Here is a 13,477-nt window from a genome sequence, read left to right as displayed (position 1 = left end):
AATAATCTCAGAAACGTTTTTTGTTTAATCTGTTATTTAATTCTTGTATTCAGAAGAATAAATTAAAACACAATTTAACTTTGGTGATAGAAACAAAGTGACGAGAGAATTTAGTCAGTCGATATTTGATATTATATTTGGTTCTTTTTATGAGAAACATACTAAATTATTTCCATATTTCAACGAGACAGGGGATCGGTGACAGTAAACGTAGCTAACGTCTAATGTTTATATGCTTTGCACCCCCTAGTGGCTCAGTGCTAAGTCTGCGGACTTATACAACTAAAAACCGGGTCTCGATACTCATGGTGACGCATCACATACAACCCATTGTGTAGCTTTGTGCTTAACAAACATGTGTTTTGTAAGTTATTTCTTTAATCAGACCAGTGGTAAGTTTACGAATTTACAAGATTAAAAAGCAAAGGTTGATACTTCGCGTTGTACAGAGCGTTGCGTTAAAACAATAACAAATTATTAGCTTCGTTGAAATAGTTGGTTAAAATGTTATTATATACTTAGTTTTTTTCTTTTTTACTTCATATTTAAAATAATTTTTATTATCAGAATTCCATTAGTATGGAATATATATATATATATATATATTGTCAAAAAAGTGGAAGCCGTACGGCTTCAATAAAGTTTTTATTGTGTAAATATAAAACGTTGTTTTTAATTATTTATTATAATTTAAAACATTTTAAACACAAGCGCCGGTAGTTCATAAACATAAAATTACGTTTTTTGTAGTATCTTCATCCCAATATAATTACTAAAAATGGGAAGGTCCACCATTTTTGTTTGTCAGTGTATGGGACCTGTAAAAAATATTTGTGTACTAAATCCCATATAAACCGGTAAAAACATGGCCGAGTGATTGACCAAAAAATCTTAAAATTATGCTTTTTTGTGAGCTCTGATCCCAAAAAATGGCAAATCCAACTTTTTATATGCTAAGGTGTTCGGCTCATGAAAATTTATATATGTGCCAATTTTCATTTCTATAATGTAAATATGACCGCACAGGAGCCCAAAATATACATTTTTTTTGGGGGGGTTACCTTTGTCACCATAGAATCCTTAAAAAGGTCTAAATGAAAAAAAATTAAAAAGACGTCTGGGTGTACTGGACCAAAGTATAGACCTAAATAGTTTCAAGTTAATACGCCGAGAAATGAAGGAATGTCAGTCATTGAAAATGTTTTGGAAGAGGAAGATAAAATAATAATAATAAAAAAACATGTCTCTCTGTGGAGACATAATTAGATTAAAAGGTAATTTCTGTAGAATACTTAAAATGTTTGTGGTCAACGGTATCTTGGCGACCACTAGTTTTGTTCTATGTTCGTGCTGATTCTTGTTGTAATTTGAAATGTGTGATTTCCTTGACTATTTCTAGCTAGTTTTACTTTCCCGAGAAAAATGAAATTTTCTATGTAATAAAACATTTGACTGGGGCTGTGGTATGTTCCAAGTCGCAGATGTTTCTCAGAGTAATCAGTTAGTACCCGCTAACTGGGGGTTCAAAGGAAACCGAGTTGTGGAGTGTGCATCTATTTATCACTCCAATCTCTGACTGAGTTCATCAAGAGGAAAGAGATGAATCAGGAAAGATGCACAAAAACAATTTGTACTAAAAAATATATCAATATAATCACAGACAAAAAAGTAAACAAATAGCAAGTGTGTTTGTGGTGAGCATATTGGACCAGTGAGTGAGAGAGAAAGGAAGGAAGTGGAATCCCGCTGAGCTCTTTTGTCTAGGATGTGCCCCTCCCCTGCTCATTAAACTAGAACTGTGCAATATTAAGCTAAACCAAAGTTAAATTGCAATAAAATAATGTGTGTGCCACGAGATAAGATAAATGCTCTACTAAAACTCTACACAGCTACATCAAACATTAGCTGATGTACTAAGGTCACTTGTGGATTATGTGTAAACAACTACAACAAACATTAGCTAATGTACTAAGGTCACTTGTGGATTATGTGTAAACAACTACAACAAACATTAGCTAATGTACTAAGGTCACTTGTGGATTATGTGTAAACAACTACATCAAACATTAGCTAATGTACTAAGGTCACTTGTGGATTATGTGTATACAGCTACAACAAACATTAGCTAATGTACTAAGTTCACTAGTGGATTATGTGTATACAGCTACAACAAACATTAGCTAATGTACTAAGGTCACTTGTGGATTATGTGTAAACAGCTACATCATACATACCTGAACGGTGACATAGTTGCACACTGCTCGTGTAAGACGGAGCCACGACGGAAGTTCTAACAAGTCCATTAAAACTGCCTCATTCAACTCCAGGTTTTGAAGCTCACCATGGCCTTTCAGTGTACTGACATGTAATTTATCTGGAGATAGATTCTTTGCAAATCTGTGTGTTTATGGAGTATTAAACAAATATTAAAAGAACAATAATTTTGCAACATACAATACTTTCATCTACATGATGCAGATGAAGGAAAATACACATACAAGTATGTATGTTTTATAAGTATATTTTTCTAAAGCATGTACATGATGACTTGTTATTACCCTGTATACATGAAATACTGATCATAAACCTCAAGTTGAGTTAAATGTAACAGACAAATGTTGTAAACTTTCAATATCCTCAAACAAAATCAAATAAATATTTTAGCTTCTATGTTCAATATTTAAAAACACAAGAAAAATCGGGGAGACCGAAAGTTATCCAACCCATCAAGACCCTCACCCACATAAAACATGTGAAAAATGTTTTCAAATTAAGTGTGTGTACACATCAAAACACCTATTTCACAAAATTATTTTATACATCCAAAAGCACATATCACATAATCAAACAACATTCATTTTAGTGAATGGAAATTCTACATTTTAACCTACTTCTCATTCCACCACTCAGACTAAACATAAGAAGCATGTTCAAATTACTAACAACTTAAAACACCTAAATTAAGTCTTTTCAATACTTCTAACTCCAGACAAAAGTTCAAAAGTTCTCATAGCTCAAGTAATCTCTGTCTCTCTGATCTTTTGAACTTTATGCTATCCTTCCTGTAGTCCAAGGATCAAAACTGCACACAGTACTTCAAAGAAACCTCATTACTGTTACACAAAGTTGTTATGAGAAACTAACAAACTGAATAATCAAAAAACTATTAGTGAAATCTGCTATTTAGTTAACCATCAGGATCATTAATTGATTACATTCAGCTAATAAACCATTCTCATGAGAGGGCTAAAAAAGAATGAATTATTTCTACGAATTTACTAGAGAGAAAAATTATAGTATTATAAATCAGGTTTATATCCACATAGTGAACATAGCACAGCTAATCCAATATAGCCTTGTGTTCAACATAATTGAAAACGGTAGTAGTAATCTGGAACCCTAATTTCATTTAGTTGATAATTTGTAGGGCCTTAACTGATGTACCTCCAATTTCAATTACCAGGTGTTTGAAATAATCATCAGAAATACTGGTTGATGACATTAATCAAATAATCATTATTTGATGTGTCACTAGTCAACATAATTAATGCTAAGTTATATATTATGTATTCAACCTCTCATACAAGGAAAACGAGAGCAGACTTTCTAAGGATACCGAGCATACGGAATAATATTCAATGTTCTTACATAAACATGTATGACTGCATAACAAGAATAATTCCCATGATGCATTAGGCTTAGTTCATAGCACTCGCAATAAAATAACAGCAATGAATAACCGAGACTGAAGCAATTCATTAACTTGTTTTAACTTGAATATTCCCAGCATTTCCTCCTCTGTAAGATGTAAATGTACACTGTATCTAGTGACCAATGGTCATGTTGGACAGACAACACAATAATAAATTTAATGAATTAAACCCCCAATTCCTGTTTATTATACTGTTTTAGTTTAGTTGTAAGAGGATTCCCGAGTGAAAAGCATATTTAAAATCTCAAAAACTAGCAGAGTGATACAAAAATTTGCAAGAAATTAAACTATCTTTTACTACATTACAATATCAATCATGCAAGCCTTTAATATAAATGATACTAATGTTAGTATCATTAGTCTTAATACATAAATTTATCTGAAAAGGTTCTAAATATTATACACCACAAACAATCCATTTATATTGACCGATTTCCATGCAGTTTGTCGGAACAGTGCTGTCACTGACATAATTCTACAATAAATACAGTACTTCTCTGCTACAATGTAAATAATATTGGCTACGTTCCAAAAAGAAATACGCAATTCAGCTCAGATTTTCATGTCCTCATCCAGCACTCTTAGGCCTTACCTTCTTTAATGTTACAATAACCTTTCTATTCTGTATTGCATATTTCCATATCTAGATTCCTGTACTCTACTTTCTCTCTTTTTTTTTGTCACTACAATTAATCACACAAATGAAGGTTTTACACATTTATTAATACTTCACACCTTAATAACTTTTGTTTTCCATAGAATCAAAGTTATTCTCATACATAAACTATATCATTTTATACTTTTAAATAACAGAAATAATTTTACACTCATTTTTCTACTTACTAAAAATATCCTAGTCCTTTTGCATGAAACAAACACTTCCCTAAAATAAATTATATATCATAATCACATTTAAAAATAATACTGCCCAAGTAACTATCCAAATAGTTGATAAAAGTAACATAGAAGGTTCCAGAATAGAACTTTCACAAACACTTCCAATCAGAAAAATGTGCAGTTACAATTATAATCACCTTTTGCTCACTACAACTAAGCCTATTTTCTATTCACTTTCAATTTTTCTAAAACAGTAAAGATTTACTCCAACAGAAAAAGCTTTCTGTTCAAACAAAATAGGATTAACACAATTCCTACTTACTCATCTTAAAATAAATTTAAAAGTAAAATTTCTTGCTAAAAAAACAAATTACAATTTCAGCCATATTCCTTTTTTTTCATGATAAGTCATATATAAGAATATTTTAAATATTGATAATACTAAATTCTATTTCTGCGGTTTATATGACTATAAACACCTTTCAATATTGGGTGTAATATTTTAAGCTTGCTTACTTTCATATCCATTGTTTCTTGGATAACATTGTTGTTTGATATTTTAATATATGGAGAACACTGGAAGCCACATGGACCTTCAATTATTTCCCTGCACATTCACTCAGGAAGAAAATAATAATTTAAATCTACCACTTACTTTGAAGAATATCATCAATTCCTCTCTTAAACTGATAAGGTGCCAGTCTCTACTATTACCATTAGCAAATCAATCCATAAACTAATCATAAAGTTAGAAAAATAAAGCTCTTAACTGGATCCTAGCACGTCTTTAAATTTACAACTTGTGTCCTATAGCTCTACTATATAATACAAATAAATCTGAAGATTTTATCCATTAGTAATTTTCAATAAAAGCACCTCAAGAGAGAATAATGAAAGAGCTTTTAACTTATCCCCATAACACAATCTTTCCATCCCTAGAATTATCCTTGTAACCCTCAATTAAGTCAATATCTTTCTTAAAGAAAGAGACCAACACTGTACATAGTATTCCAAGTGAGGACTAACTAGTTACTTGTAAATAAATAATCACATCTTTTTACTGGTAATCAATGTGTTTGTAAGTAAATCTGAAAATTCTGTTTGTTTTACAACTAAAACAGAAGTTTGCTTTGAAGGCATGAATGACCTATCCACCTATGAAAGCATCCTATTCTTCAATCAAAGTTTGAGTGGGTTCCCATCCATATTAAATGTATAATTTAAATTATTATAGTCTAATTATTATAGCATTTACTATAATTAAAAGTCATTTTCCAACAGCCTGAATACAACTAGAAATATCTAAGTGTTTAATATCAACAGCAAACTTTTATTAATTATTCTCCCTCATCATTAATATAAATACAAAAAACCAAAGGCCAAGCACTGATCACTGAGGCATTTCACTAGCACCCTTCACCAATTTCTTACATGGCACATTATTAAAAGCTTTTTAAAAATAGGTCCATATCATTTCATCATCCAGACAAATAATATCATTAAAAAAAGATAAAGTTATATTACTAGGGTGAGATTTCCCTTAATATGGTGTATTTTTCCTAACCTTTACATTTTTTTATTTATTGATAATGTAATCTCTTCCTCATACATTTATGAAATGACTTTTGGTTTTAATATAATTTATAATGTACTGAAAGCAATACATTTCTTTTATACTAGTTTTATTAAAATAATGATAATTTTATATGCTTCACTCTTTGTTTCTTTCAAATCAGTTTTATATCTGTATTTGTATTATTTATATCAGCCATCGTTTCTTTGTCTTAAAGTAAAACACCCACATTTATGATAACAAATTGTAAAGTTAGTAATGGATATTACAGGTGTAAAAGGTACGAACTTTGGAATCAGACTTCTATGGGAAATTATTTCTCAATTACAATAAATAACTTGTGAAATAGATACACTTTAATGGATGTAAAAGGTTTCTGCGAGTGTACGTGTGTGTGTTTATCTTATTTATTGTGAATTTGGAGAAGTTCTTAATGGAATGTTCTCTCACTATGTTTATTCTCATGAAAATGGCTGTGACATAGTTAAGCCTTATTTTTAAAAGAAATGTATGTATTATGTATTTCCTTAGTTTGAAAATTGAGTGTAAACAAAAACAATTTGATTTTGATACATAAGATTAATGACAAATAGTTTCATATTTAAAAAAAAAAATACAAAAGAAACTAAGAGGTATATTTGTAAGAAAATAGCAGATAGCCATGATAAAAAATTAATTATACTACATTCCACAAAGTGAAAGTATGTTTACATTTTAGGTTTTCTTTGAGGAGTGAATTTTAATATATTTATAGCATTACTTATTTAGTAAATATAGTCAAAGTTTTTATGCAAGTATAAAGAACCCATGTTCATAGCATCTGAAAAAAGTTCTTATCAAATATAAATAAACTTAAAGTCCTTTTGAGGTTTCTTGGCTCAACATCATGTTATACTTAATGTCTTAAGGCAGAGATAATTACTAAGAGTTACCATCTGATTTGCATAAAAATCACATCAAAACTTAAAGAACCTTTATTGGTCCAAATAGCCTTTGAAAGAAAACCTAAAAACATGTTTTCAAACCAAGACTGCAATGGAATGGCAATAAAAGTTAAAACACCTGTTCACAGCAAAGACTGTTATAGAGATTTACAACAATGACTTACAGCTATTTTTTGGCATTATTACTATTAGTTTATCATATATATCTCCTACTTTTAGTCAACATCTTCAACATAAAAAATATCACTTAAAAATAGTTTATTTCCTTAGGTAAAGCTAATCTTTTTTTCTGATATCCAAAATTCAAGGTACAAAACTTAGTAACTTTACTGTTTACACTATGCAGTAAACTAAGAGTAAGATAAAATTTAACACTGCACTCAGTAGCTAATGCACACCTTGAATATACGCCAAAATACGAAATTACAAGTCAATCGTGATAATAATATCAATACTCAAGGGCATGACTAGAAAGAATGGTGTTAAGTTTCGTTAGAACTTAGAATTGGATGATTTACATCGCAAAGTATTAAAACATTAATTTAATGTTTGGATAATAAAGGTGAAAGCTTTTGCTCAAACTATGAAATTTGGTTATTTTTCTTTAACTTTCAAGGCTTGACGTCTATCATAATAATATACTCTTAAGTTTAAGAAGTTAGGGGATTTGCCCTTTAGACTCTGTGGGGTTTGCCCCATAGTCTAACACTGACAAATACTGGAAATAGTGAAATACACAGAGTGAACGAGTAACATAACTTTAACTTAAAGACATTACTGTCATTAGTCATTGATTAAGTTTTACAAACACCTACTTTGAAAGATGTTTTAAGATTTGATTCTTTATCAACGAAGCCATTTCAAGAACTGTGAGCTGTAGACTAGAAATATGAATTTACTATTTTTACGAAATATACTAAATAATTCGTTCGAAAACAAGATTTTCGATATGATGTACGTACTAACTTATAATCTTACATATATCCTAAACCAACCACATCAATGCTCACGCACACACGATTTAACTTAAACGCCCTCTATAATTTTTAACATTTTTGTTACATACATACATAATAATATGAAGTAAAAACATATTGATGTTATGAATACGCATATATTGTATTTATCGTGTTGTTGAAGTGGCCTGCTAAGTTCCATAACTTGTGTAGCAGGAGTAGCTCCCATTGATTATCTGGTGGTGTAAAAAGAGCAGGTCCCATTGATTAAGTAGTGGTGTAGCAGGAGTAGGTTCCATTGACTAGGTAGTGGTGTAGCAGGAGTAGGTCCCATGGTCATAGGTGGCATAACAGTAGGGGTAACAGGTGCATAGTTTATTATGTTTGAGGTTGGAATTCTTAAGCACATGCGAAAGTGGTGTTTAGTTCATTTGATTCTTACATTTGCCAATTAATTTTCTAGATATTTTACCCTAGAGATGATGTCCTTTCAAACATTTCCTATGGCTTTTTACGTCTTGGTGTTATAATTCTTTGTATTTGTTCAATTTTTTTATATAATCCTTTTAACCATTTCCTAAGGCTCTCTCGATCTTGTATTCGATGAAATTAAATTGTATTTATAATTCTCCTGTAAATCTCTATCTCATTTTTTTAATTCCCGTCTCTTTATTTTTGATCTTCTTTTCATTTTCTTTCTGGTTTTACTTAATATTATTTTAATTGTCTGCCTTTCTCCTTTAGATCTTATTTACATTTTCTTTATATTTCTTCTGGTTTCTTTTAATTTTCTGCTTCTTTCTTCTTTGTTGTCTTTCCACTGTTTCATAATTTCCAACCAATTTCAACCTCGTTTCAAACAAGTGTCATCTTAAAGATCAGCCTGTATTTTATTTTATTTTTGGCAAAATTAACTTACTATTGACACTAGCGTTGCAACGATTTCTATTGCTAGATAGTTTTTTAAAATTATTTCGTAAAAGAAGAATTAAAACGGTCAATACATGATAATGAAAGCATTATATTTCATTGACTACAAGTTTGGCAAGTTAGCTTTACCAATTCTAACTGATAGCCTTAAGTCACAGCAGATACTAATACAAATTTTACTTATATGTGACAATTTCTCATATCTCAGGTTTCTTCATTCAAACACAATTTCAATATTTGCAAGATTAACTTGTTAATGACTCGATAACTCACTAATGAATCCTCCTAAATCAATCAAGAACAAATCTAACGCACCTTGTATTTTTTATTGGCTAGGTTATTTTCTAAACTTTAAAAATACATTCCAGATTTTAAGCTAAACAGTCACCTCTAGCCAGCATTAATACAAACATAAGAAAATTAGAAAAATATCTTACAACAATACATTATTAGACATTGTCCTGTGGAATACATCAAGTGTTTTCTTTACCCAGGATTCCGCATTTAATACGCAGGTGCAAAGTCTGTGATTTTCACACTTTTCATTACTCACAAGGACATTATATTTAAGTTTCCAAAAACAGTTTTTATGTATCTTGAAGGTGGGAAGATATAAAATTAAATTATTTAGTTTTAGAGCTTGTCTAAAATATGCAGTTATCACAAGGTTAACTAAATATTTAAGCATGGCTAAAAGTAAGTTCAAATGTCTTTTTTTATATATATTTCTATATTTTCTTTTAGTTCGGTTTGGACGTAGAAAGTTGTTCAAGTAAACACTTCTTAACTTTGCTTCTTGCTATCTGTGTCCAGAACTTTACATCTGCTAGTTGGCAGTTAACCGAGTTTATTGCAGGGAAAATAACGTGTAGCAACCAGAAATAGAAAACTGTCTTTTCTCTTAATGAATCAAGTAATAACCCAGGGTTTTGCCCACCCTATATTCGAACAAAAGTGGATAGAAGTTAAGAATAGAATTTAGTGAGAAAACCCTGGCTTAAATTGTGAGATTTTGTTTTTAATACACATAATCCAGAAGTGACCTTAGTACATTAGCTAATGTTTGTTGTAGCTGTATACACGTAATCCACAAGTGACAAACAAAGGTTTAATAAACAATATCATCAAACAAAGGTTTAATAAACAATATCATCAAACAAAGGTTTAATAAACAATATCATCAAACAAAGGTTTAATAAACAATATCATCAAACAATAATTTAATAAACAATATTATCAAACAAAGGTTTAATAAACAATATCATCAAACAAAGATTTAATATGCTAGAAAGAAAATTCAAACAGAACTTTACATTAGACTTTCAATCAAATATCTTCAAGATAACTAAATTCAAAATGTAATTTTGTCCAAATTTAACAGTATGTTCATTACTGATAACAGTTGTAGACTAACTTTTAAAATCAGGTAGTGAACAGTCAATGTGAATATAATATATTAGTGATTTTAAATGGGCTAATATAACAAGATACAGTTATCACAAAATCTTTCATAGGGATATTGCTTGAAATACACACAATAAAGTGTAAGTATATTTTCTGCAGTAAAGACTGAGAAAAACCAATGTACTTGGTATTCTTACTGTCTAGTTACTAGTTTTGCTCTTAAAGTTGCCTATTTAGACCAAAATTCCCATCTGTCCAGTAAGAGTGGATTATTTTTGTACTATAGTTAGGGCCTAGAAATAAAAATGATTTGTTTCTGGTTACCTCACTAACCCTATACAAAAATGCCCAATCCTAAAGTTATGTCAACCCCCCCCCCCCCGACCCTAATGGAAAATGCTCTTCGATTAATTTGTTTTCATTAAATTATTGCACCAATCTGCTATCATACTGTGCAAGATGAAGGTCATAAAAACCATGTCTCTGATTCATTAGTTGGTGTATCAATGCTCTCAGCCAATTACAGCCGAGTTTCCACTCGGGCAATGTTATACATTTCATCACGTCAGCTAGAATATTGGCTGTCGTCTTTAACAAATGTCCACATTTCCCTACAAAAAAGACAGTGTCACAGTTTACTGGAATAGTCAAAGATGTGTTCGAGTCATACCATCCCAAACTAGATTGGAATTATTAGAAGCAGACATCAACATATGTTGGTTTAGGCAATGTTTTAGTGGACATTGGGATAGACCAATTAGTACACATGTTTGGTGTCAGATCGATGAATTTCACTGTAGGCCTAAACCAAGATGCCCCACGGAAGTTGCAAGTATCAGTAGGTCAAAGGATACAGTGACAAAATTCAATCAGCCCAATACTCTGCCTACCTACCCTATTTTTGAGGACCTAAAAAAAAAAACCTATCTATCTACCATAATTTGTTTCAGCATGTAATAGGAAACAAAGCACTTTTTTCCTAGGCCTAATGTGTCATAACTAGAACATGTTGTTTCATAAATAATTCCAATACAATGAAAACAATGTTTAGTTGTTGAATTTCACACAAAATTAATTAAGGGCAATCTGCACTAGCAGTCCCTAATTTTGAAGTGATAAGACTAGAGGGAAAACAGCCAGTCAACACCACCCACCACCTACTCTGCATCAGCTGACAATACATTCATATAGGAACCATTTAATTTGTTATGAACATCTGCTTTTACGTTCACTCCTAACTTATTTCTACCCAAGTGATTTTTGTTTTTGACTATTTCTTCATTATTTTTGTATGCTACACGGGTCACATATTTGTTTTAAATTTTTTCTCATCTTAAAAATTTCTAGTTCTCAATTCTTTTGAAATTTTAGTTCATTAATATATTTTCAATCTCTTTCGTTTATTCCTTCTTTTGCACACATTTTCTGTTCCACTTATTTCTGCCTATAGGCTGCAAATTACTACCATACTTGCAAATTTCAGCAGTTACATGCTATCAGGATGAGCTACCAAAAAACTTGACATCATAATTCAACTTTCACAATTCTCTTCATTATAAATCCACCCATGAAGAAATGTCTACCATCCAAAATTATCCAAGCTATCAAGTTTCTGTCACTTGTGGATTATGTGTAAACAGCTACATCAAACATTAGCTAATGTACTAAGGCTTTTAACTATGTACTAGACCATCTGAAATCATATGGAACAAATACCAATCACCATAAATGGGTTTAATCATTAAAATATTGATGAAATTTCTATATGATACATTATTATTAGTGACCTCACTATTAACCTGTATGTGCAAATTCTTCGAAGGTCAATAAACACAAATTAAAGAAAAACAAAGCATTTAAGATGCACCTTTAAGATCTTAGCAGAATAATTAGAAAAACTGGGCATTAAAGAAGCTATAATAATTCATAGATAGGTGTGTATGGGAAATGACAATCTTACCAACTGGATGGGAACAGACTTCAGTTTTGTCCAATATATCTGAAAGAGAGATTTCTTCTTATGTACCAACAAACAAAGGTTTAATAAACAATATCAAACAAAGATTTAATAAACAATATTATCAAACAAAGGTTTAATAAACAATATCATCAAACAAAGGTTTAATAAACAATATCATCAAACAAAGGTTTAATAAACAATATCATCAAACAAAGGTTTAATAAACAATATCATCAAACAAAGGTTTAATAAACAATATCATCAAACAAAGGTTTAATAAACAATATCATCAAACAAAGGTTTAATAAACAATATCATCAAACAAAGGTTTAATAAACAATATCATCAAACAAAGGTTTAATAAACAATATCATCAAACAAAGGTTTAATAAACAATATCATCAAACAAAGATTTAATAAACAATATTATCAAACAAAGGTTTAATAAACAATATTATCAAACAAAGGTTTAATAAACAATATTATGATCTATTTTCATATTTGAAGCTAGAAATAAGGGTTAATAGCTGGCCTATGGAATGCTGGGATATTACTGACTTTGTACATTTATTCTCAGATTTACCACCAGAAATGATAATTTTTACTTTTTAGTTGGCCTATAAAGTGCTGATATTTTTAAAAAGTTATACTGTAAATTTCTTCTCAGACTTTATATTAGAAATTTGGGTTAAAAAAATTGGACCATGAAATGCTGGGATATTTCTTTGACTTTATACTGTAAAGCTATCCTCATAGTTAACACTAGAAAATAGAATTTATGACCAGCCTATCAAGTGGTAGAAAAGAACTTGTAATTACAAATCTTTATGAAAAATAAAATTCACCAACCTGTAACTTGGGCGACTAGCAGAGGGCATAACTGGCCTTAACTCCTCACAAGTTTCCATTTCCACCAAAACCTCATCTAAATACTGAGATACAAAATGTATTTAAGTCTAACTTTTGGTTAAAGTAGTTGCTCTACAGTATGGGACAAATGTATCACAAACCCATTATATATATCGAGTATAATATTTAAGTTTCATTATAAGTAAACCCAATTTATATAAAAATATGTACAACATGGTTAACTTAAATAATAAATATGGATAATTTAATTTGAAACAATGGTAAGTCAGTAATATCCCAGCATTCCATAGG

The 13,477-nt window shown here is 30.4% G+C and overlaps 1 protein-coding gene and 1 long non-coding RNA gene across 2 annotated transcripts in view; one reads left to right on the top strand and one right to left on the bottom strand.

The window, feature by feature from the left end:
* Window positions 1–13,243, bottom strand: part of LOC106468882 (UHRF1-binding protein 1-like) — a 46,123-nt gene extending 32,880 nt beyond the window's left edge. The window contains exon 1 of the mRNA XM_022397248.1: window positions 13,166–13,243. Within this exon, the coding sequence (XP_022252956.1) occupies window positions 13,166–13,224 (59 nt within the window). The 5' untranslated portion in view covers window positions 13,225–13,243. The remainder of the gene's footprint in view (window positions 1–13,165) is intronic.
* LOC111088142 overlaps window positions 4,191–13,477 on the top strand; it is a 13,654-nt gene continuing 4,367 nt past the window's right edge. Inside the window, exons 1-2 of the long non-coding RNA XR_002612744.1 lie at window positions 4,191–4,201; window positions 13,452–13,454. This is a non-coding gene — a long non-coding RNA (uncharacterized LOC111088142). The remainder of the gene's footprint in view (window positions 4,202–13,451; window positions 13,455–13,477) is intronic.

The sequence above is a fragment of the Limulus polyphemus genome, unplaced genomic scaffold (assembly GCF_000517525.1).
Source record: "Limulus polyphemus unplaced genomic scaffold, Limulus_polyphemus-2.1.2 Scaffold3203, whole genome shotgun sequence".
Classification (NCBI taxonomy): Eukaryota; Metazoa; Arthropoda; class Merostomata; order Xiphosura; family Limulidae; genus Limulus; species Limulus polyphemus.
This window is presented reverse-complemented; position numbering and strand designations above follow the sequence as displayed.